Source organism: Nerophis lumbriciformis, linkage group LG38, assembly GCF_033978685.3.
Source record: "Nerophis lumbriciformis linkage group LG38, RoL_Nlum_v2.1, whole genome shotgun sequence".
Lineage (NCBI taxonomy): Eukaryota > Metazoa > Chordata > Actinopteri > Syngnathiformes > Syngnathidae > Nerophis > Nerophis lumbriciformis.
Window position 1 is genome coordinate 13,287,899 of NC_084585.2, and position 21,202 is coordinate 13,309,100.

The following is a 21,202-nucleotide window of genomic DNA, read 5'->3' on the forward strand; positions in this document are numbered from 1 at the left end:
TTGTGGACAGCCTTCCCAGAATAGTTGAAGCTGTAATAACTGCAAAACGTGGACCGACATCATATTGAACCCTATGGGTTAGGAATGGGATGGCACTTCAAATTCATTTGTGAGTCAAGGCAGGTGGCCAAATACTTTTGGCAATATAGGGTATCACACATGCAAATGTGGTTACCACAGGGATGGGGAGACATGCCGTAGTTTCAGTGTTAGTAAGCACAGAGCAGCCAGGTAGCGTTCTGTGTGGTTTTGGGTCCACGCTAAACTTCTTTGCTGTGCATGTGCATCATGTGTCTTCAATGTGGGAGCTGATTGGTTGATTGTTTGCAGCAGTCTGCAGCATGTGACGGGTGGCCGAACGCCGCATGTGACCTCATGTGAGCGCAAAGTGCCCTCAGCCGTATTTAATCAGCACACAAGTGTGTGTCTGTGTGATGCGCCGTTAAGAATGTCAGGCAGCACACTTTGGAAACACGGTGGCCGCGTTGTTAGTCCGGTTTGGACTTTACGTTGTGTTTACGTTAGCTCGTGTTAGCCGATGGCCAGAATGAAAAACAGTTTTTCATGACTGCAAGTTGTGTCTAAGTCGTGATAGCCTACACTGACCCGCAGACGGAAACACACCCGTCATTGGGAAGGACCTATAACTTGATAGTTTGCCAGTGGCTATTGGCCGGGACGTCAACATACCAACGTCTTCCATGCGGTCAAGCGCTCGTAGCTCCGCCCACGAGTGTTGTCACACTCCAGCTGTCATAAGAGCAGCAGGCAGCACTTGTGACAGCCAGATGTCATGTGGTGTGCACGTCTGCAGCAGGGGCTCAGGTCCTCATCTCGCTGTGCCGCCAGCAGACAGGTCAGTGTTTGTCATGTTGGTTGTACTTTCATCTTTTTTATCTCATGAATGTTAACGCACTAATTAGACTTAGACTTCGACAAACTTTAATGATTCACAAGGGAAATTGTTCCACATAGTAGCTCAGTTACTAAGGATGGAAAGTGTAAGGATGGAAAGGATAATGCAGGTATAAAGTAGACTAAAAATGTACTGTAGTAGCAATGTAAAATATAACATATATGTAATATTTACATATTATATATACAGTATATGATATATACCGTATTTTTCGGAGTATAAGTCGCACCTGCCGAAAATGCATAATAAAGAAGGAAAAAAACATATATAAGTCGCATTTTTGGGGGAAATTTATTTGATAAAACCCAACACCAAGAATAGACATTTGAAAGGCAATTTAAAATAAATAAGAATAGTGAACAACAAGCTGAATAAGTGTACGTTATATGACGCATAAATAACCAACTGAGAACGTGCCTGGTATGTTAATGCAGTGTTTTTCAACCACTGTGCCGCGGGATACTGTCACCTATTTGGGTTAAAATTATTTTTTGCAAACAAGTAATTATAGTCTGCAAATGATGTGTTGTTGTTGAGTGTTGATGCTGTCTAGAGTTTGGCAGAGAAACCGTTTAATACTCTTCCATATCAGTAGGTGGCAGCCGGTAGCTAATTGCTTTGTAGATGTCGGAAACAGCGGGAGGCAGTGTGCAGGTAAAAAGGTGTTTAATGCTTAAACCAAAAATACACAAAAGGTGAGTGCCCCTAAGAAAAGTAATTGAAGCTCAGGGAAGACTATGCAGAACGAAACTAAAACTGAACTGGCTACAAAGTAAACAAAAACAGAATGCTGGACGACAGCAAAGACTTACTGTGGAGCAACATGACAATCAACAATCTCCCCACAAAAAAGGATGAAAATAACTAAAATCTTCTTGATTGTTAAAACAAAGAAGATGCGGGAAATATTGCTCAAAGGAAAACATGAAACTGCTACAGGAAAATACCAAAAAAAGAGAAAAAGCCATTAAAATAGGAGCGCAAGACAAGAAGTAGAACACTACACACAGGAAAACAGCAATAAACTCCAAATAAGTCAGGGGGTGATGTGACAGTACACCTACTTTGAGACAAGAGCTATATTGATGCATGCTTGGTTATAGTTTGAATTCATATCCAACAATTGCGACAACGACTTTTTACTGTCAACTGAGTTTCGTTTTTTAATGATGTCTGCTGGTAGTGTGCCTCCGGATTTTTTCAACGCAAAAAATGTGCCTTGGCTCAAAAAAGGTTGAAAAACACTGTGTTAACGTAACATATTATGGTAAGAGTCATTCAAATAACTATAACATATAGAACATGCTATACGTTTACCAAACAATCTGTCACTCCTAATCGCTAAATCCCATGAAATCGTATACTTCTAGTCTCTTGCGTGAATGAGCTAAATAACATTATTTGATATTTTACGGTAATGTGTTAATAATTTCACACATAAGTCGCTCCTGAGTGTAAGTCGCACCCCCGGCCAAACTATGAAAAAAACTGCGACTTATAGTCTGAAAAATACGGTACTGATATATTATGTGATATTATATTTATATATAATATATACATATATAATGAGTCCTGAAAGGTTGAATTTTACGACAAGTGGTTCTGGATGTCTGGGGGCCCTAAGCAGCATTCAACCTGGGGGCCCTGACATGTAAACAAATAGCTCATGTCAGTGTTTAAGGAGCCTTTAGTGGGATTTAAAGCCGCTGCTCGAGGTCGCGTATAGGGAGAAACGCCTCTTACTAGATGGGTATGCTGAAAGCATCCTTCCATGTGCATCATATTCTCCACTTCATTTTTCTAATTAAAAATTAGATTTAAAGACAAAAGACGGGTCTGCTGGCATTCTTGGGATTTTCATGTCGATTATTTTCCTTCATGGTGTCATTAGTTGAGCATTTTTTTTAGATAAAAAGTTTGATTTAAAGACAGAAGCCGACTAGACGGGTCTGCTCCAAGTGACATCCATGCTCATCTTTTTCTACCCATCATGTTTTCAGGAGATTTTTAAATGGAAGGTATGATTTGGAGACCGAAGCAGACTAAACAGGTCTGCTATAAGGATGCTTCTGACTTCAATGTTAATCCTCACCCTTCATGTTTCCAAGAGATGAGCATTTTCTTCAAATGAAAAGTTTGATTGGAAGACAGAAGCCAATTCTGACTAGACGGGTCTGCTGGGATGCTTGTGACTTTCATGTCCATTCCTGTCCTTTATGTTATTAGTTGAGCATTTTTCAAATTAAAAATTTGATTCAAAGACAGAAGCTGATGCTTGTGATTTTCATGTCCATCCTTTACTCCTCTTCATGTTTTTTTATGAGATCATCATTTTTTTTTTTTTAATGAAAAGTTTGATTTGAAGACCGAAGCCAACTGGGCATGTCTGCTGTAAGGCTGCTTGTAACTTCCAAGTGCATATTTGTGTACACTTCATGATTAATGAATAATGATTTCACTGTCTGGTGCTCATTATGTCCTCACTCTACAACACAGGTGTCAAACTCAAGGCCCGGGGGCCAGATCTGGCCCGCGACATAATTTTATCTGGCCCGCAAACACCTGGAAGTGTGTCAATAAAGTACTTAATATTTTCTCACTAAATGTAATGGATTTTTTTCATTTTGACAGACAAAATATATGTACTGCTTGAAAGTGCACACCTTTTAAACTTTAATAGTATCCAATATTGCAACAAATATTACAGTATATTATCATACTTTCCAAATGTGTTTTTTGTCTAAATAAAGACTTAACTTTACAGCAAACCACCCATCCATCCATCCATCCATTTTCTTCCGCTTATCCGAGGTCGGGTCGCGGGGGCAGCAGCCTAAGCAGGGAAGCCCAGACTTTCCTCTCCCTAGCCACTTCGTCCAGCTCTTCCCGGGGGATCCCGAGACGTACCCAGGACAGATGGGAGACATAGTCTTCCCAACGTGTCCTGGGTCTTCCCCATGGCCTCCTACCGGTTGGACGTGCCCTAAACACCTCCCGAGGGAGGCGTTCGGGTGGCATCCTGACCAGATGCCCGAACCACCTCATCTGGCTCCTCTCGATGTGGAAGAAGTGGCTTTACTTTGAGCTCCCCCCGGATGGCAGAGCTTCTCACCCTATCTCTAAGGGAGAGCCCCGCCACTCGGCGGAGGAAACTCATTTCAGCCGCCTCTACCCGTGATCTTGTCCTTTCGGTCATAACCCAAAGCTCCTGACCATAGGTGAGGATGGGAACGTAGATCGACCGGTAAATTGAGAGCTTTGCCTTCCGGCTCAGCTCCTTCTTCACCACAACGGATCGATACAGCGTCCGCATTAATGAAGACACCGCACCGATCCGCCTGTCGATCTCACGATCCACTTTTCCCTCACTCGTGAACAAGACTCCTAGGTACTTGAACTCCTCCACTTGGGGCAAGATCTCCTCCCCAACCCGGAGATGGCACTCCACCCTTTTCCGGGCGAGAACCATGGACTCGGACATAGAGGTGCTGATTCTCATCCCAGTCGCTTCACACTCGGCTGCGAACCGATCCAGACTACCCATCCAATTAATCCAAACGACAATACATTTTACCTTGTTCTTTACAGCATATTACTGCAAATTGAAAAAAATTACTACTGTTTTTTGCGTAAAAATGTTGTTGACTGAGCTGCCAATTTTTGACTGTAAAATCTATGATTGCTGTTTTTAACTGTGTATAACCGTAAATGGAAAGACGGTACATTTGTTTTTACGGTAGAAAAACTGGCAGCTAAATTGCCAGAATAAAAAAAGAACTTGTACTGTTTTTCCATTAACAATATAATGTTGTAAAAACCAATGTAAATTTAACACAAAAATTCTGGCAACTAAGCTGCCAGCTTTTTCCGTGAAACCCCCCGCCACAAAAAAACAGTGGTACTGTTTTTCCATTTACCGTAAAATGTTGTAAACATTTTTTAAATAACACTATATTTTACAGTAACATTTTGTAAATGTAAACTTTTTACTGTAAAATCAACAATCTACTTAAAACAATGTATATAGTTAATAACGAAATCCAGAAGCAAAGTCATACATTATTCGCTGTTACAAACGGCCCTCTGATGGCAGCCATAACTGCGATGTGGCCCTCAATGAAAACGAGTTTGACATCCCTGCTCTACAGCGGGCGGGACTCCTCTTTGATGTGGATGGCGTTCTGGTCCGTGGAGGTTCACTCATCCCCGCAGCGAGACGGGCCTTCAGGAAACTTCTGGACCAGAACAACAACTTCCTGTTTCCCGTAGTGTTCGTCACCAATGCAGGAAGCTGTCAGCGACAACACAAGGCGCAGCAGCTGTCTCGCCTGCTGGACGTTCAGGTGAGACACTTAGACTAGGATTCATTGGATGACTGTTTTTCTGGTTCGTGATTGGACAAAGAGTGAGACCATGTGACCACTCTCTATGTCTCTCTTTAGATCGCCCCAGAGCAGGTAGTTCTGTCCTACAGTCCCTTGGAAATGTTGAGGAGCTTCCATGATAAGTGTGTCCTGGTCTCGGGACAAGGTCCTGTTGTAGACATCGCCAGCACGTATCCTTAATGTTTGACTTGTTGAAGGTGTTATACGTTGGTGTTTTTGTCCTGACCTAAGCTCAGTTTGGGTTTCAAGAAAGTCATCAGCATTGAGCAGCTCAGAGAACATCACCCCCTGTTAGACATGGTGGACCACAACCGGAGACCCACACCCTCCGTATGTCTGCTCCATAGCTTTAACTGCATGTGCAACAAACTTTAAACTGTAATTAAATGTGAAAGAAAGGCACTGAGTACAAGCTATAAAGATGGTACCTGTAGATACAGTGGGAAACATATTAGTATTAGAATCTATAAGTATATAGTCTTTGATATAGTGGCCTTTTTGGAGCAGGGCAGGACCGGCCCCAAAAACTTATTCCAAGCCCATTCCTGCGCGGTCACTGATAACCCCACTTTTGGTATTGTCCACAGCAGTGACGTGCGGTCACTGGAGGCAGGGCCTCACCTGCCATCATGGAAAGAAAAAAAAAGTAAAACAAAAAAAAATTATTAAATTGTTATATGTATTCAGTGATTATACTATAAAGTTATTTTCCATTTAACTTCACCAGTTTTAGATTATTTTTATTCAAGATCGCTGAATTTTCATATTTGCCGTTCAAATACTGAGAAGAGACGGTGTGGTGATCAGCAGCCAGTTGAGGCACGTCACTCAGTTGTGCCTCAACATGGATTGCGGACTCGGCTAACTGCTGGCCTGCTGTGCAGTGAGACCGTATTGATATATGAATTATATTATACATTTCCATAGTTTAGTTAGCTGAGGTATATAATGTACAGTGTATTTTGTCAACAACTGTATGTGTGTAACGTATTTCTTGTGCTGAGCAATCATAAAACTGCTGCGAAGACGCACTGTGTGAGGCTCGCAGTAATCCCGTCTCCTGGTGCCGGTTAATGCACCCCCCGCCGCAGAAAGCACCCCCCGACGTGAGCGCAACACCAACCAAAGCCCACGCCCAAACCCTCCACGTGCAAGACCGAATCCACCCAAAAAAAGTCACTTAACAAGAAGCCAAAAATTGCAAAAACAACATTGCTCGCGCCGGAGGAGCGTGAACGACTGCAGGGACACAACATTAGGTACACCTGCAGACTGCAGCACGGATTTCATATTTCATTCATTCACAACTCCTCCAACACGAACACCACTGTTCCCGCACTTATAAGTAAAGGTAAGACCATAATAATCTTTTTTTTTTAATTAAATGTGCTTTTTTGTGTGCTACAGTTTGTATGTGTAAAGTTAAGTTAAAGTACTAATGATTGTCACACACACACTAGGTGTGGTGAAATGTGTCCTCTGCATTTGACCCATCCCCTTGTTCACCCCCTGGGAGGTAAGGGGAGCAGTGGGCAGCAGCGGCGCCGCGCCCGGGAATAATTTTTGGTGATTTAACCCCCAATTCCAACCCTTGATGCTGAGTGCCAAGCAGGGAAGAATGCTGGTATGAGCTTTTAAACATAACCCGTTAACTGCTGCCAATCAAATGGTGAATAAGATACTCTTTAGAGTTCATATGTTTGTAAATCTGACTGTGATGAAGTCAGTGCCTCACCAGCCATGAACCTCACCGCACGTCACTGGTCCACAGAGGCACCCTGGGTTAGCAGTACTGGGCTTGTAATCAGTCGTACATACATTTTACAAAAAAAATATGATTTGATTGTTACATTTGTTATTTTGCGCTAAAGTGTTGTATTAGTTCATGTTGGTACAAAACACGCATCAAATTCAAGCTGAATAAAATACAAAACTCTCTGAAAAGCCCGGATTTAGCCAGCACTAATACTATTTATTAGGGCTGTGAAACTTTGGGTGTCCCACGATTCGATTCAATATCTATTCTTGGGGTCACGATTCGATTCAAAATCTTTTTTTTTTTTCAATTCAATATGATTCTCGATTCAAAAAAGATTTTTTTCCCGATTCAACATGATTCTCTATTCATTCCATACATAGGATTTCAGCAGGATCTACCCCAGTCTGCTGACATGCAAGCAGAGTAGTAGATTTTTGTAAAAAGCTTTTATAATTGTAAAGGACAATGTTTTATCAACTGATTGCAATAATGTAAATTTGTTTTAACTATTAAATGAACCAAAAATATTACTTATTTTATCTTTGTGGAAATATTGGACACAGTGTGTTGTCAAGCTTATGAGATGCGATGCAATTGTAAGCCACTGTGACACAGTTCTTTTTTCTTTTTTTTTTTACAAATGTCTAATGATAATGTCAATGAGGGACTTTTAATCACTGCTATGTTGAAATTGTAACTAATATTGATACTGTTGTTGATAATATTAATTTTGGTTTCACTACTTTTGGTTTGTTCTGTGTCATGTTTGTGTCTCCTCTCAATTGCTCTGTTTATTGCAGTTCTGAGTGTTGCTGGGTCGAGTTTGGTTTTGGAATTGGATTGCATTGTTATGGTATTGCTGTGTATTATTTTGTTGGATTGATTAATTAAAAAAAAAAAAGTAATAATAATAATAATAATTAACATGTATTTTTTTTAAATCGATTTAAAAAAAATGAGAATCGATTCTGAATCACACAACGTGAGAATCGCGATTCGAATTTGAATCGATTTTTTTTCCACACCCCTACTATTTATTAATGTTAGGTTGATTGGCAACACTAAATTGGCCCTAATGTGTGAATGTGAGTGTGAATGTTGTCTGTCTATCTGTGTTGGCCTTGCGATGAGGTGGCGACTTGTCCAGGGTGTACCCCGCCTTCCGCCCGATTGTAGCTGAGATAGGCTCCAGCGCCCCCCGCGACCCCGAAGGGAATAAGCGGTAGAAAATGGATGGATGGATGGATGTATACACTCAGTCTCTCTCTGTTACAATAAAGCGGGGGTCAGCAACCTGCGGCTCTAGAGCCGTATGCAGCTCTTTAGCGCCGCCCTAGTGGCTCTCTGGACCTCTTCCAAAGATGTGTGAAAATGGAAAAGATTAAAAGATATATATATTTCTTGTTTTAGTATATTTTCTGTAGGAAAACAAAGAGGACACAAACATTCCTAATTGTTAGAAATCCCACTGTTTATATTAAACATGCTTCACTGTATTTGGCAAGCACCGTTTTGTCCTACTAATTTCAGCGATCCTTAAACTCATCGTAGTTTTTTTACATGTACAACTTTCTCCGATGCTGTGACAGAAAGACGTGTTTTATGCCACTCCTTCTTTGTCTCAATTTGTCCACCAAAAGTTTTATGCTGTGCGTGAATGCACAAAGGTGAGCTTTGTTGATGTTATTGATTTGCTGGAGTGCTAATCAGGCATATTTGGTCACTGCATGACTACAAGCTAATCGATGCTAACAAGCTATTTGGCTAGCTGAATGTACATATTGCATCATTATACCTCATTGGTAGGTATATTTGAGCTAATTTAATTTCCTTTACTTCTGTCCACTGTGTATTTAATTTATATTTGCATGTCTCATGACACATTATCTGTATGTAATATTGGCTGCATTTCTGATAGTTGATAGTGTGCAATGTTGTTCCAGACCACAGCAAACATTACCCAGCTTGCAAAGATTGTAATAAATCCATTAGAGGAAGACAGCCTGCCGTTTCCTTAAACTTGGACACACACATCTATACCTTTGGCCATTCTGAGCCAGTAATTTCCAGAAGTTATGTCATCCTGTGAGAAGCCTCCATTTTACTCATGATTTCAAATGTTGCAAAAATGTGTTGAATAAAAATTTTGATGCATTTCTGTCAACTGAGACATGCGTCAGCTTTTGATAGTAGGCTAATATAGCTAATATAGACACGTACATCATATGCTGCCTTCATTATAACACTTATATAAGGCTTTTAATTTTTTGCGGCACCACAGATTTTTTTGTTTGTCTTTTTGGTCCAATTTGGCTCTTTCAACATTTTGGGTTGCCGACCCCTGCAATAAAGCAAACATAAAGACCATGGACTGTTGTTTATATATTTGCAAGAGAGTAAACTTGTTTTGCGTTTCAGGCCACTCCTCTGCAAAAGTTCCCTCAAATTGAAGGTAAAAACCCCACTGATGATGTTTACATGTGGCCAATGAGGCGATAAATATGGAAACATATCCTGTGGCTGTGCAGCCGTGGTCCTGTTTGGCGAGCCGGTCCGATGGGAGACCAACCTGCAGCTGCTAGTGGATGTCCTGCTGACCAATGGAAGTCCTGGTTTCGCTTACAAGACACAGCTGTCGACCCAGCTGCCGGTGCTTGCGTGTAACATGGACCTGGTGTGGATGGCTGAAGCGCCATCTCCACGGTAATTAGTGTCATTGAGTAATACATGCATGTCCAGTTCCAGCTAATGTTATCATAATGGACCGCTTTGACTTCTTGTCTTGCCACAGGTTCGGTCACGGAATGTTCATGCTGTGTCTGGAGTCTGTCTACAAAAAGCTGACGGGACGAGAGCTGCAGTACCAGGCGCTGCTGGGTAAACCCGGTCTGCTAACATATCAGTACGCCGAGCACGTACTGAGACTGCAAAACCAGAACCACAAACTGGCCACCATTTATGCCATCGGGTAGGGTGACAAAAACGGGAACTGCAGTGAAACACAATGTCCAACACATGTAGACTTGTCTGGGTGTCTTGCAGTGACAACCTAATGACAGACGTTTACGGCGCCAACCTTTACAATCGGTGCCTTGCTCAGCAGCACGCGGCCATGATGCCCCCCGCCAGGATGTTTGCTCAGAGCACAGGAAGTCAGGTGACGACGGCCGTGGAGGAGGACCTAGCGCTCGCGGCTGCTCAGTGTCGCTCCATACTAGTAAGTGGAGACACGACATGTCCTTGTGATGGAATCAAGTGCTGACGAGGTTCTTGTCCACAGGTGTGCACAGGTGTCTATAGCCCAGCTCGATCGTCTGCGCCCGGCCAGGAAAGGTACGATGATGGCCAGTCCAACTTCTACAGTCACAGGGACACTATTATGGAAGCGGACCTAATGGAGCCGAGCTTCGTGGTGGAAGATGTGGAAGCTGCCGTCGACCTGGTGCTCCAGCAGCAGAGCTCTGCAACTTTTGACCTATAATCATTCAACCTCCTGACCTCATATCCTATTTTGGACTTTTTATACTAATTTCACTTCTTTTTGAGAAAACATTTTAGAAATTAACAGTGTCACTAATCAACTTGCTTGTGTTAATTAGTTGACTTATTTGAAGTCTTTATTTATGTCAGCTATAAAAACTTAACGTTTACAAGCCGAATAGTTCTCATTGTAACAAATTAATGAAAATATGTAAATGTACTCTATTACTATCTGTCTGGAAATGCAAATATAAATAAATCATGCAAAATACTTGGTGCATTTTATATTTCAGTACATCTCAATAAAAGTTACGAAATATACTATAGAAATAAACGATATAATTGTGGGTGCTGTGATTCTTAACGTATTAATTCTAAAGTCATCATCAAGTCCAGACCTGCCCAATATGGCGACGCCAACGTGACAGATGAGAACAGGAAGTGGGTCAGACTTTGCGCCTGCGCAGTCGCTCTTTGCTAGCCCTGTAAAGATGTCTGCGCAGGCGGGGAGGGAGCGGAGCGGAGGACCCGAAACGAACAGGCAGAGCTCGCCACTCTCTGCATTTCAAACAGTCCAGGTAAGGGAAGGCGGCCCAGTAGAACAGCTATAACAGAACAGAAACGCGGCGGAAGGTTCCAGCTTTAAACTGAACCACACATATGGCTCGTGGGATGCCTGAGTTTGTCGCAAGGACTTGAAATCGTACGCGGGACGCACAGCGCTGTGGCAGGGGCGTGTCCGCCATCTTGTCTATGAAGTGGCGCCTAAACAGCAGCTCCGGCCGTACAAGATGGCAGTTAATGACTGCACTTAAACGTTGCACGACTCCCACTTAGTGCTTTAAAGTCACGTTTGTCTCTTTCGGCTCTGCTGTGGGCTGGTTTCGACAGCCAATGATTCCGTCTCTCCCGGCAGAAATCGGGAGCTCCAGTCGCAGCCTTTTGTTGTCCTCCCCCCTTTCCCTCCTTCGCCTCCTCCTCCGTGTTTGTTTAGGGCTTCTTCTGCCCTGCGCATGCGTGTAACCATGGCGCTCATTTCTGGAGCCGAGAAGGAAAACAAGCAAGATTGATCGAATGTATTCACTCGGCGTTTGAAATGACCACCTCTGAGCTTTCACGGAGCCATTGTGAGTGTTTGTCCACTGTGGATAGCGCTTGGAGCCGCTGTCCGCCGCCTGTTGTGACTGGCTTAGCGAAGATCTCAGTTTTACTGCCTTGATGAAGCCAACACACATATCATTTCAACGTACGGTTACAATGGTCTATTCAATACACTATTATTACTGGTCTCTGGTTGTTTTTAGTCAATCGAATGCTAATTCAATAACATTGTTTGAACGCAGGTCTTCATTTACACTATTTGCCTATTCCTTCCATGCTGACAAGTCTACACAAAGTGCTATGTACGTTTTTTGGAATTGTTGATCTCACACTACACACATCTCACGTTAAGTGTTTATGATTACTGGGCTAGTAATTCACATATAAGTAGGTACCATCAAATCTTTGAATCATTCAATTCTCATTTGAGAAAACAAACAATAAAACGACTTATTTTACATCTATCAATTTCAATAAACCCTTAGTTGATACAATGTTTTTACTGAAGTGTCTTCCTGGCAGATCCATGTCATTCTGACAAGCAGTTGAGATGTCCAATGACAGCCAAGGAACGGTGAAGGGGGAGGCGGCCATAGTGCATTCTCCCACTGTCTCCGCCTCCTCGCAAGGACCGCCCCTTTCTCCCACCACCTCAAAACCACCTGAGCTGCCAGGTACGTCTGTCTATCATCTTCCACCTCTCTGTCTTTCACCCATTTGTCTGAGTGTCCCACTTGTCTCACCTACAGATGAGCTCATTCAAGCTGGCTGGTCCAAGTGCTGGTCTCGGCGGGAAAACCGACCATATTATTTCAACAGGTTTACCAATCAGAGCTTGTGGGAGGTGCCAGTGCTGGGTCAGCATGATGTCATTGTAAGTTGGAGAGGGGAAACCCTCTATTCTATTTAGCTGAAGATTGTCGCTTCTTATGGCTCGTGTGTTTGCAGTCTGACCCCTTAGGCCTGAATGCGGCGTCTGCAGAGGGCGGAGACAGTAACTTAGGTAATGGCCAGAGGAAGAGGCGGAGCTCCGATGAGCAGGCGGGGGCACCTAACAGCGTGAAACGGGCCAAGGTGAAAGATAAAAGAGGGGATGGTAAATTGAAATGGGATTGTGGGAATATGAGTCCTCTACAAATATGTTTGTTTTTACAGGTTGAGCCTACCACACCCATTTCTCCCAGCACCCCAGGAGTCAAACCCTGGAGCACCGCCCCTGATGATAAACAAACCCCATCGGCCACGTCGGCAACACCGAGCCCCGCCCCTGCTCCTTACAAGCCAGCGATGTAAGACATGATGCTGTTTTTTACTTATACAGGTATGGGATTAATCCTCCCATCCCGGATTTGTTTTTATTGGACAGTATCTACTGGGATCTGGACATCCAGACCAACGCTGTGATCCGTGAGCATCCTCCTGCCAACCACTTGCCCCCCCACCCTGAGGTGGAACTTCAGAGAGCTCAGCTGGTCACCAAACTGAGACAGCACTATCACGAGCTGTGCCACCAGAGAGAAGGTACACTCACACGCACGTACACAAAGTGTGTGCACTCATGGTGTTGTTCAAATTTTTCCTTACGAATATTGGCGTCTATAAGTATTTTGAAAAGTTATACTCCTAACTTTACAATATGTAAATGATAGTAATGTAACATTATCAAAAGCTCACAGTATGATATCATTACAGTATTAAGGCCACGGAACAATGTTGTTGTGCTATTGTCAAAAAAGGCTTGGTAAAAATACCTTATTGTGTAAAATGATGTGGCAGGAATATTAAAGGGGAACTGCACTTTTTTTGGAATTTTGCTTATCGTTCGCAATTTTATATGAAAGACATGACGACGGAAGGATTTTTTTTAATGCGTTATAAATATTAAATTAATTCGATCAAAAGTCTGCTACAGGAGCTGTTCAATTCTGCCTACAGAGCCCATAAAAACATCCAAACTCCTCTATTAGGGTTTTATATACCGTATTTTCCGCACTATAAGGCGCACCTAAAAACCACAATTTTTCTCAAAAGCTGACAGTGCGCCTAATAACCCGGTGCGCTTTATTACGATTCATTTTCATAAAGTTTCGGTCTCGCAACTTCGGTAAACAGCCGCCATCTTTTTTCCCGGTAGAACAGGAAGCGCTTCTTCTTCTACGCAAGCAACCGCCAAGGAAAGCACCCGCCCCCATAGAACAGGAAGCGCTTCACCCGCCCCCATAGAACAGGAAGCGCTTCACCCGCCCCCGGAAGAAGAAGAAAAAACGCGCGGATATCACCGTACGTTTCATTTCCTGTTTACATCTGTAAAGACCACAAAATGGCTCCTACTAAACGATCCGGGTCATAAAAAGACGCAATCTCTCCATCCGCACACGGATTACTACCGTATTTCACAGCAACTGAACCGCACTGTGGAACGGGAGCACGTACGGTGAATATTCGCTCCACAGGGAATGAGAAGTCATCCTTCACTGTGGTTCTAGCTTGCCATGCTAACTTCCACTCATGGTGATATTCAAAAGGAAGACCTTGCCAAAAGAGACCTTTCCAGCCGGCGTCATCATAAAAGCTAACTCGAAGGGATGGATGGATGAAGAAAAGATGAGCGAGTGGTTAAGGGAAGTTTACGCGAAGAGGCCGGGTGGCTTTTTTCACACAGCTCCGAAGGCGAACACACCTTCACTAAGACGGGCAGACAGCCTCGGACGACATACGCCAACATCTGCCAGTGGATCGTAAATGCTTGGGCAGATATTTCGGTCACAACTGTGGTCCGAGCTTTCCGGAAGGCAGGATTCACAGAACAACAGCGACACTGACTCCCGATGACTTCTACGAGACGGAACCGGCCATTTTGGATCCCACGCTAGCGCAACTTTTCAATTCGGACACCGAAGACGAAGAATTCGAAGGATTTACGAATGAAGAATAACTTCAGAAGGTGAGCGCTATGTTTATTTTGTGTGTTGTGACATTAACGTTCGAGCAACATTACCGGTATGTTGCTATTGCTCTACACCATTTTGAATTTTACTATGTTTGTGATTGCACATTTGTACATTTTGGGACAGAGTTGTTAGAACGCTGGTTTTCAATATATTATTAAAGTTTGACTGAACTATCTGACTGTTTTTTTGACATTCACTTTAGCGCAGCGTTTTTTTGACATTCACTTTAGCGCAGCGTAGGCGCGGCTTTTAGTCCGGGGCGGCTTATTGGTGGACAAAATTATGAAATATGTAATTCATAGAAGGTGCGGCTAATAATCCGGTGCGCCTTATAGTGCGGAAAATACGGTACATGATGTAAGTATATATGTAATGTAGTCTCGGGCACATTTATAATAACATTTAATATTTACCTATTTTGATCATTTTAAGCGTACGCGGCGCCCTCATTAAAAAAAATGCATCACGTTTGTTTGTTTTTGTTCCTTCATCACAGATTTCTGCTCACTGCAGACTTTATCAGAGCCCACAAACATAATAAAAAATCACTTACTGTGCAAGGTCCGCTGTCATTAGGATGCCGACTGCTAGGATGTTCATATATTCCCATGTAAATGAAAAATGTCTCATAATCCTTGCGAAGATTTAAAGGACAATTAACGTTGTATCAATGTCTTGTGCCTGCTGGGAAAAGTCATGGTTTCCCACCAGAAAACACTGGCCCTAGAAATGAATGGCTGATGCAGAAAGACTCATGACGGTTAGTGGCCAGCGAGAAGATTTGTTATTGACGTGGCAGATTGTAAACAGAGGTTACAACACCGGAAGTATATTACCCGAGGGTTTGTGGCTAAAGGATAGAGTTGCCAAATGGAAATCGTTTTCTGAGTTTTACATGCATGTTATAGATTTTTCTGAGTTTTACATGCATGTTATAGAATTTTCTGAGATTTACATGCAAGTTATAGAATTTTACATTACATTTTCAATGATAATAAAGTTAGTCAATTATCTACTGAAAACAAAAAACAAAAAAGTGGTACCGTATTTTCCGCACTATAAGGCGCACCGGATTATTAGCCGCACCTTCAATGAATGGCATATTTCAAAACTTTGTCCACCTATAAGCCGCCCCGGACTATAAGCCACGCCTACGCTGCGCTAAAGGGAATGTCAAAAAAACAGTCAGATAGGTCAGTCAAACTTTAATAATATATTAAAAACCAGCGTTCTAACAACTCTGTCCCAAAATGTACGCAAATGTGCAATCACAAACATAGTAAAATTCAAAATAGTGCAGAGCAATAGCAACATAATGTTGCTCGAACGTTAATGTCACAACACACAAAATAAACATAGCGCTCACCTTCTGAAGTTATTCTTCATTCGTAAATCCTTCGAATTCTTCGTCTTCGGTGTCCGAATTGAAAAGTTGGGCAAATGTGGGATCCAAAATGGCCGGTTCCGTCTCGTCGAAGTCATCGGAGTCAGTGTCACTGTTGTCCAGTAGTTCTGTGAATCCTGCCTTCCGGAAAGCTCGGACCACAGTTGTGACCGAAATATCTGCCCAGGCATTTACGATCCACTGGCAAATGTTGGCGTATGTCGTCCGGCGCTGTCTGCCTGTCTTAGTGAAGGTGTGTTCGCCTTCGGTCATCCATTGTTCTCACGCCGTTCGCAGTCGTGATTTGAATGCCCTGTTGACACCAATATTCAGTGGTTGGAATTCTTTGGTTAATCCACCCGGAATGACGGCGAGTGTTGTATTTGTGTGCTTCACTTGTTTTTTGACACCACTTGTGATTTGGGTGCGCATAGAGTCGTATATCAACATGGACGGAGCTGTGTGAAAAAAGCCACCCGGCCTCTTCGCGTAAACTTCCCTTAACCACTCGCTCATCTTTTCTTCATCCACCCATCCCTTCGAGTTAGCTTTTATGATGACGCCGGCTGGAAAGGTCTCTTTTGGCAAGGTCTTCCTTTTGAATATCACCATGGTTCACAGGAATATCAGTTGCTGTGAAATAGTAATCCGTGTGAGGATGGAGAGATTGCGTCTTTTCATGAACCGGATCCTTGTCGCTTAGTAGGAGCCATTTTGTGGTCTTTACAGATGTAAACAGGAAATGAAACGTACGGTAATATCCGCGCGCTTTTTCTTCTTCTACGCGGGCGGGTGGTTGCTTACAGTAGAAGAAGAAGCGCTTCCTGTTCTATGGGGGCGGGTGCTTACCTTGGCGGTTGCTTGCGTAGAAGAAGAAGCGCTTCCTGTTCTACCGGGAAAAAAGATGGCGGCTGTTTACCGTAGTTACGAGACCGAAACTTTATGAAAATGAATCTTAATATTTATCCATATATAAAGCGCACTGGGTTAAAAGCCGCACTGTCAGCTTTTGAGTAAATTTGTGGTTTTTAGGTGCGGCTAATGGTGCGGAAAATACGGTACATTATTACATGGGACATGTGTCAAGAAGACAGCTAAAAGAGGTTGGTAGATGAGAATAAATCTAAAGGTAAAATATAGTGTAGTAATGCACCCAATTGCAGGAAATGTAGTCCTGATTTTCAAAATTTTCTTTTGGGGTTTGTGTGGCAGCGCATCGCGCTGTTAAAAATGTTTCCTTTTTTTTCTCAATGTGTGGTCACATCCCTGATAGTTACAATACCGTTACATCCCTAGTAAATTATAATCTTAAACTTATAAATAACATTGTTTCCATGTACAGTGTTTCCTGCAGGACTGCAATCTTATCTGTGGCGGTGTCAGATAAAACTACTTCTGTCGATAAATGACATCAATTTGCATGAATGACAATGACACATGTGCATGTAATTTTTATGGACACTGTGTGCTTGGGCTGTGCTATTTTGGGGAAAGAAATTCCAGATTCTCTAACCCCCTCTGAAAAAACTTAAAATGTTTTGGCTAAAAAGTACGAAGAGACAACAAGGGTTTTATTGCTGATGTCATCATGTAGTTTGTAATGTAATAGGCCAACATAAAGGCTAAAGAAGCATCATATTTACCGACAATACTTTGTCATTATTGGATATTAGTTATGAGTAGGGATGTAACCATATGAAAATTTCACATCACAGTTATTGTGACTAAAATTACCATGGTTGTTGTTATCATCAAAGCATTGCTTGGATTTTACTGACGTCACGTCCGGCTCATGTCCAGCCAATTAAATATGCATGGTGATCAAGGTAGCTCTCTTCTCAATGGGTACTAAGCGCCATTTAGCCTTTCTCGACGAAAAAATGCCCTATGCTTGTTTTGTTTTCGGCTGTACAAATCGTTCATATCCTCTTGAGATAATCAAAAAGGGCGGAATAGTGCAAAAATGTACCAAACAACGACCATAAAAGCAGAACACACTCCAGTCCAATGGAGCAGAATCGAAGAATGCCTGAGTTTGCAGTGATCACTTCGTTAAAGGTTTGTTTGATATACTTTTAACAGTTATTTCCCATTTAAGTATTATCTTAATATTATTTGTATTTCTTAAACACGTTTGCTACAAGTGTTTCGAAAAGCACCAACTCGGCAAGTCTAAATAAAAGAAATAAAATTTGAGCAAATCCTAAAATAGTTAAGGTTTTACCAAAGGCAACAATCATAAATATAAGCTTTCAGCACATACACAATGGTGACATTTAGTTATATTTTGATAAAGACGGGGGGAAAGACGCTACTCGTTAACTGTGCCTGCAACAGCAACAAACATGGCGAAGATCCAAAGTTAAATGCAACCTTACCTGAGCAAAAACGATGCATATTTATCCAGAAAAGTCTTGATAACAATTTCCTTCACACAGCCACACACAAAGAAGTTGTAGACGTCCATGAGTTTCCAAATTTCTATCTGTTTTGTCGTGTAGAATGACATCTGGAGCACAATAGTTCGATATGTCTGGGAACGCGACTGACGTCTAATCCTTTATCACCTGACAAATTGTTTTTTGATAAAAGTATAGAGATCTATTCAATTGCATTGTTTGATTTTTTGCTTGTATCTTCTTTTTGCAGGAAGATTTAAGCCTCTTTTGTACTTATATCGTTTGTGCTGCATCTTGGCTTGGTTGACCACCACTGGTTTTCACTTCCGGGAAGATTTCACGTGACAGAATACAAACTATTTTTGAATCTGCTCAAAAAGTACTTATCCACAAATTCTGAAATCTTTGAACCATGTTTTATTTAAAACAAACTATAAAATAGATTGACACACAATATACGTTCATTGGCAAAATAAATAATAAATATTGCTGTGGCTTCTTAAGAGCCACTTATATGATAATTATCTTAATCTTCTTCCATTTTAATTTGTAAAGGTTTGAGAATGCTTTTTTAATGATAAACAGATTTTGTGTGAGTCCCCTCCGGTTTATGTAACTTCACGCTAGTTCACTTCCTATTGTCATTATTCCTTAAAGTATAGTTGATCACTCTGTTCTAAGAGAGCACTGTTTGTATGTTCAATGTACACAACTAATATTGGACAGTAGGAGTGTAACAATTAATTTTAACAATTCGATATTTGTGATTGACAATACGATTCAGGGACAATCTTAATTTTTTTAGAACGATAACAATCCGAAACGATTCAGTAAAATCAACCAGTGTGACTGTGAAAAAAATACTAAATATTGGACACTGTAGGTGAAGTTTCCCATATTCCTGTTATTTCTTGGAAGTACCGTATTTTTCGGACTGTAGAGTGCACCGGTATACAAGCGGCATCCACTACATTTTATAAGAAAAAATATGTTCCCCGTATTAGCCGCACCGCATTATAAGCCGCAGATATATACGTTGTGAAATTAGTTATTTACCCAGATTTTGTAAATGGTTATTTACATACCTTAATTGTTTCCAAAATGTGCATGTAACACGGCAGTAAAACAGCTTATCAAACAAAACAGGAGTCATCCTCATGGACCCACTAGCTGCAGAAGCTAGCTCTCCATTCAGTTAAACAGACTCAACTCCACGGTGACATTTTGGTGATTTTACTGAGGAATTTGTGAAACTGAATAAATACAAAAAGAATGCTATTGTAAGTTAAATATACAAACACAGACACTCTTAAATTTGTTTGTATATTAGCTAATGCTAACAACGCTAGCTTCATTAAATTAGGATAGCACGTAGAAATATGCATGAACGCACTCCTACAGACATCACACATGGGACGGTTTAGTAAGTAAGAATTATTTTAGTTAAATTGTTCAACTTACAAACATTGATTGTAGTTATGAATGAAGAATCCTATTGAGCAGAAATGCTATGGACCGTTTTACGTCTGGTTTAAGGCATTAAAACAGGAAGTACATTTTCATGCCAGACCACTTGTAGTGACCAAAAGTTGGCGCAATAGTACAAACAATAAAACATTTCAGTGTCTGCTTGGGTTTATTAAATATATAACATGGCCGTGAGCGAAGAAAAATCCATGAATTAGCCGCATCGTTTTATAAGCTGCAGGGTTGAAAGCATAGGAAAAAGGTAGTGGTTTATAGTTCGGAATATGTTTATGTATAAATGAATTACGGATACAAACAAGCGTGTACAATTAATCGCCAATGAATTTACATCTTATTTGAATAAAGTGCAACCAACACTTTAGGTTGAATTAACAAGAGGAAACCTTTTCTGTTGTGTTGCAGCTTTGTCATTGTGTTGTGTCGTTTGTATTTGTTGTAGCATTTGTAGTTGTGCTGTAACTGAAAGTTATGATCTTGTAGTGCCCCGCAGTGGAGAAGGAGCGACACAGCAAGGCGATGTGTTACTACGCTAGCAAAACAGTTTCTCGGTGTTGCTCTTAAAATAACAATGCTATAGCTATAGCTTGGTTATTATACAGGTTATGGAACATAAATTAAGTATTGCTGGCGGTTTTTGAATGCATTTTCAAAGTGATTTAGAGGCAGAAGGGATTAATCCCATTAGCTGCATTACTAACCACCTGGAACAAGCCGATTATTACAAGTTAGAACACAAAAACAAATCAGTTTGTCTTCTTGATTCTCATAAGGATTGTAAACAATAAGCAAAATTCCCCCCAAAAAGTATAGTTGCCCTATAAAGCTTGCTAATGAGCTAATGCTGACATGCTTCTCCAGCAAATTAGCAGTATCACCGGTCCGTGACTTAAAGTGATATCAATCACGGTTTTGCAATAATTTGAATTTAAAAACAGTAATACTAACTTTCGGGAGTTGTACCACGGTTTAGCATTTTACTGTTTATCATTACATCCCTAGTTATGAATAAGATTTTATATTTTTTATGTTACACAAATTAATTAATATATGGGAAACATTGACGTCTGTGTGGAGCTCGCCATATGTAGGGCTGGGCGATATGGACGAAAAAGTACATCTCGATATATTTTTACTTAAACTCGATATCCGATATATATCTCAATATATTTTCCGGTGAAAGTATACATATAAAGATATTAATTTTTGAGCGACATTCACTGAAATTGAATTGAATGACAACTGTACTGTAAACAGTCAGTGGAACTTTTATTAACCCAGTTAGTCAAGATGGGTATTGGCAGCACAGAAAATAAACTGTTTCAGTAGCACAGAATTACAT

General features: G+C 41.4%; 2 protein-coding genes across 4 annotated transcripts in view; both read left to right on the forward strand.

The window, feature by feature from the left end:
- The first annotated feature begins 522 nt into the window (after positions 1-522).
- Positions 523-10,799, forward strand: LOC133578387 (haloacid dehalogenase-like hydrolase domain-containing 5). Its single transcript, XM_061932773.1, has 9 exons — positions 523-856; positions 5,065-5,259; positions 5,359-5,471; positions 5,538-5,631; positions 9,479-9,512; positions 9,589-9,763; positions 9,852-10,028; positions 10,103-10,277; positions 10,341-10,799. Exons 1-9 carry the CDS (start codon positions 794-796, stop codon positions 10,539-10,541), a joined length of 1,227 nt encoding a protein of 408 aa, XP_061788757.1. The 5' UTR covers positions 523-793; the 3' UTR covers positions 10,542-10,799.
- Positions 10,800-10,991: 192 nt separating this feature from the next.
- Positions 10,992-21,202, forward strand: part of pcif1 (phosphorylated CTD interacting factor 1) — a 34,771-nt gene continuing 24,560 nt past the window's right edge. The window contains exons 1-6 of one of the 3 annotated variants that reach the window (XM_061932772.1): positions 10,992-11,118; positions 12,164-12,315; positions 12,391-12,515; positions 12,590-12,715; positions 12,797-12,930; positions 13,008-13,162. In XM_061932772.1, the coding sequence (XP_061788756.1) occupies positions 12,192-12,315; positions 12,391-12,515; positions 12,590-12,715; positions 12,797-12,930; positions 13,008-13,162 (664 nt within the window). In that variant the 5' untranslated portion in view covers positions 10,992-11,118; positions 12,164-12,191. Of the gene's footprint in view, positions 11,119-11,139; positions 11,668-12,163; positions 12,316-12,390; positions 12,516-12,589; positions 12,931-13,007; positions 13,163-21,202 lie in introns of those variants that run through there. The other 2 variants (XM_061932770.1, XM_061932771.1) reach the window with 2 other exon arrangements.

What these genes read in the sequence shown, in the direction of transcription:
- LOC133578387 (XM_061932773.1), top strand. Translation starts at nt 794, where the DNA reads ATGTGGTGTGCACGTCTGCAGCAGGGGCTCAGGTCCTCATCTCGCTGT. An exon ending in GCTGTGCCGCCAGCAGACAG is followed by an intron (nt 857 to 5,064) that starts GTCAGTGTTTGT and finishes CCTGCTCTACAG; the next exon opens with CGGGCGGGACTCCTCTTTGA. An exon ending in CTCGCCTGCTGGACGTTCAG is followed by an intron (nt 5,260 to 5,358) that starts GTGAGACACTTA and finishes GTCTCTCTTTAG; the next exon opens with ATCGCCCCAGAGCAGGTAGT.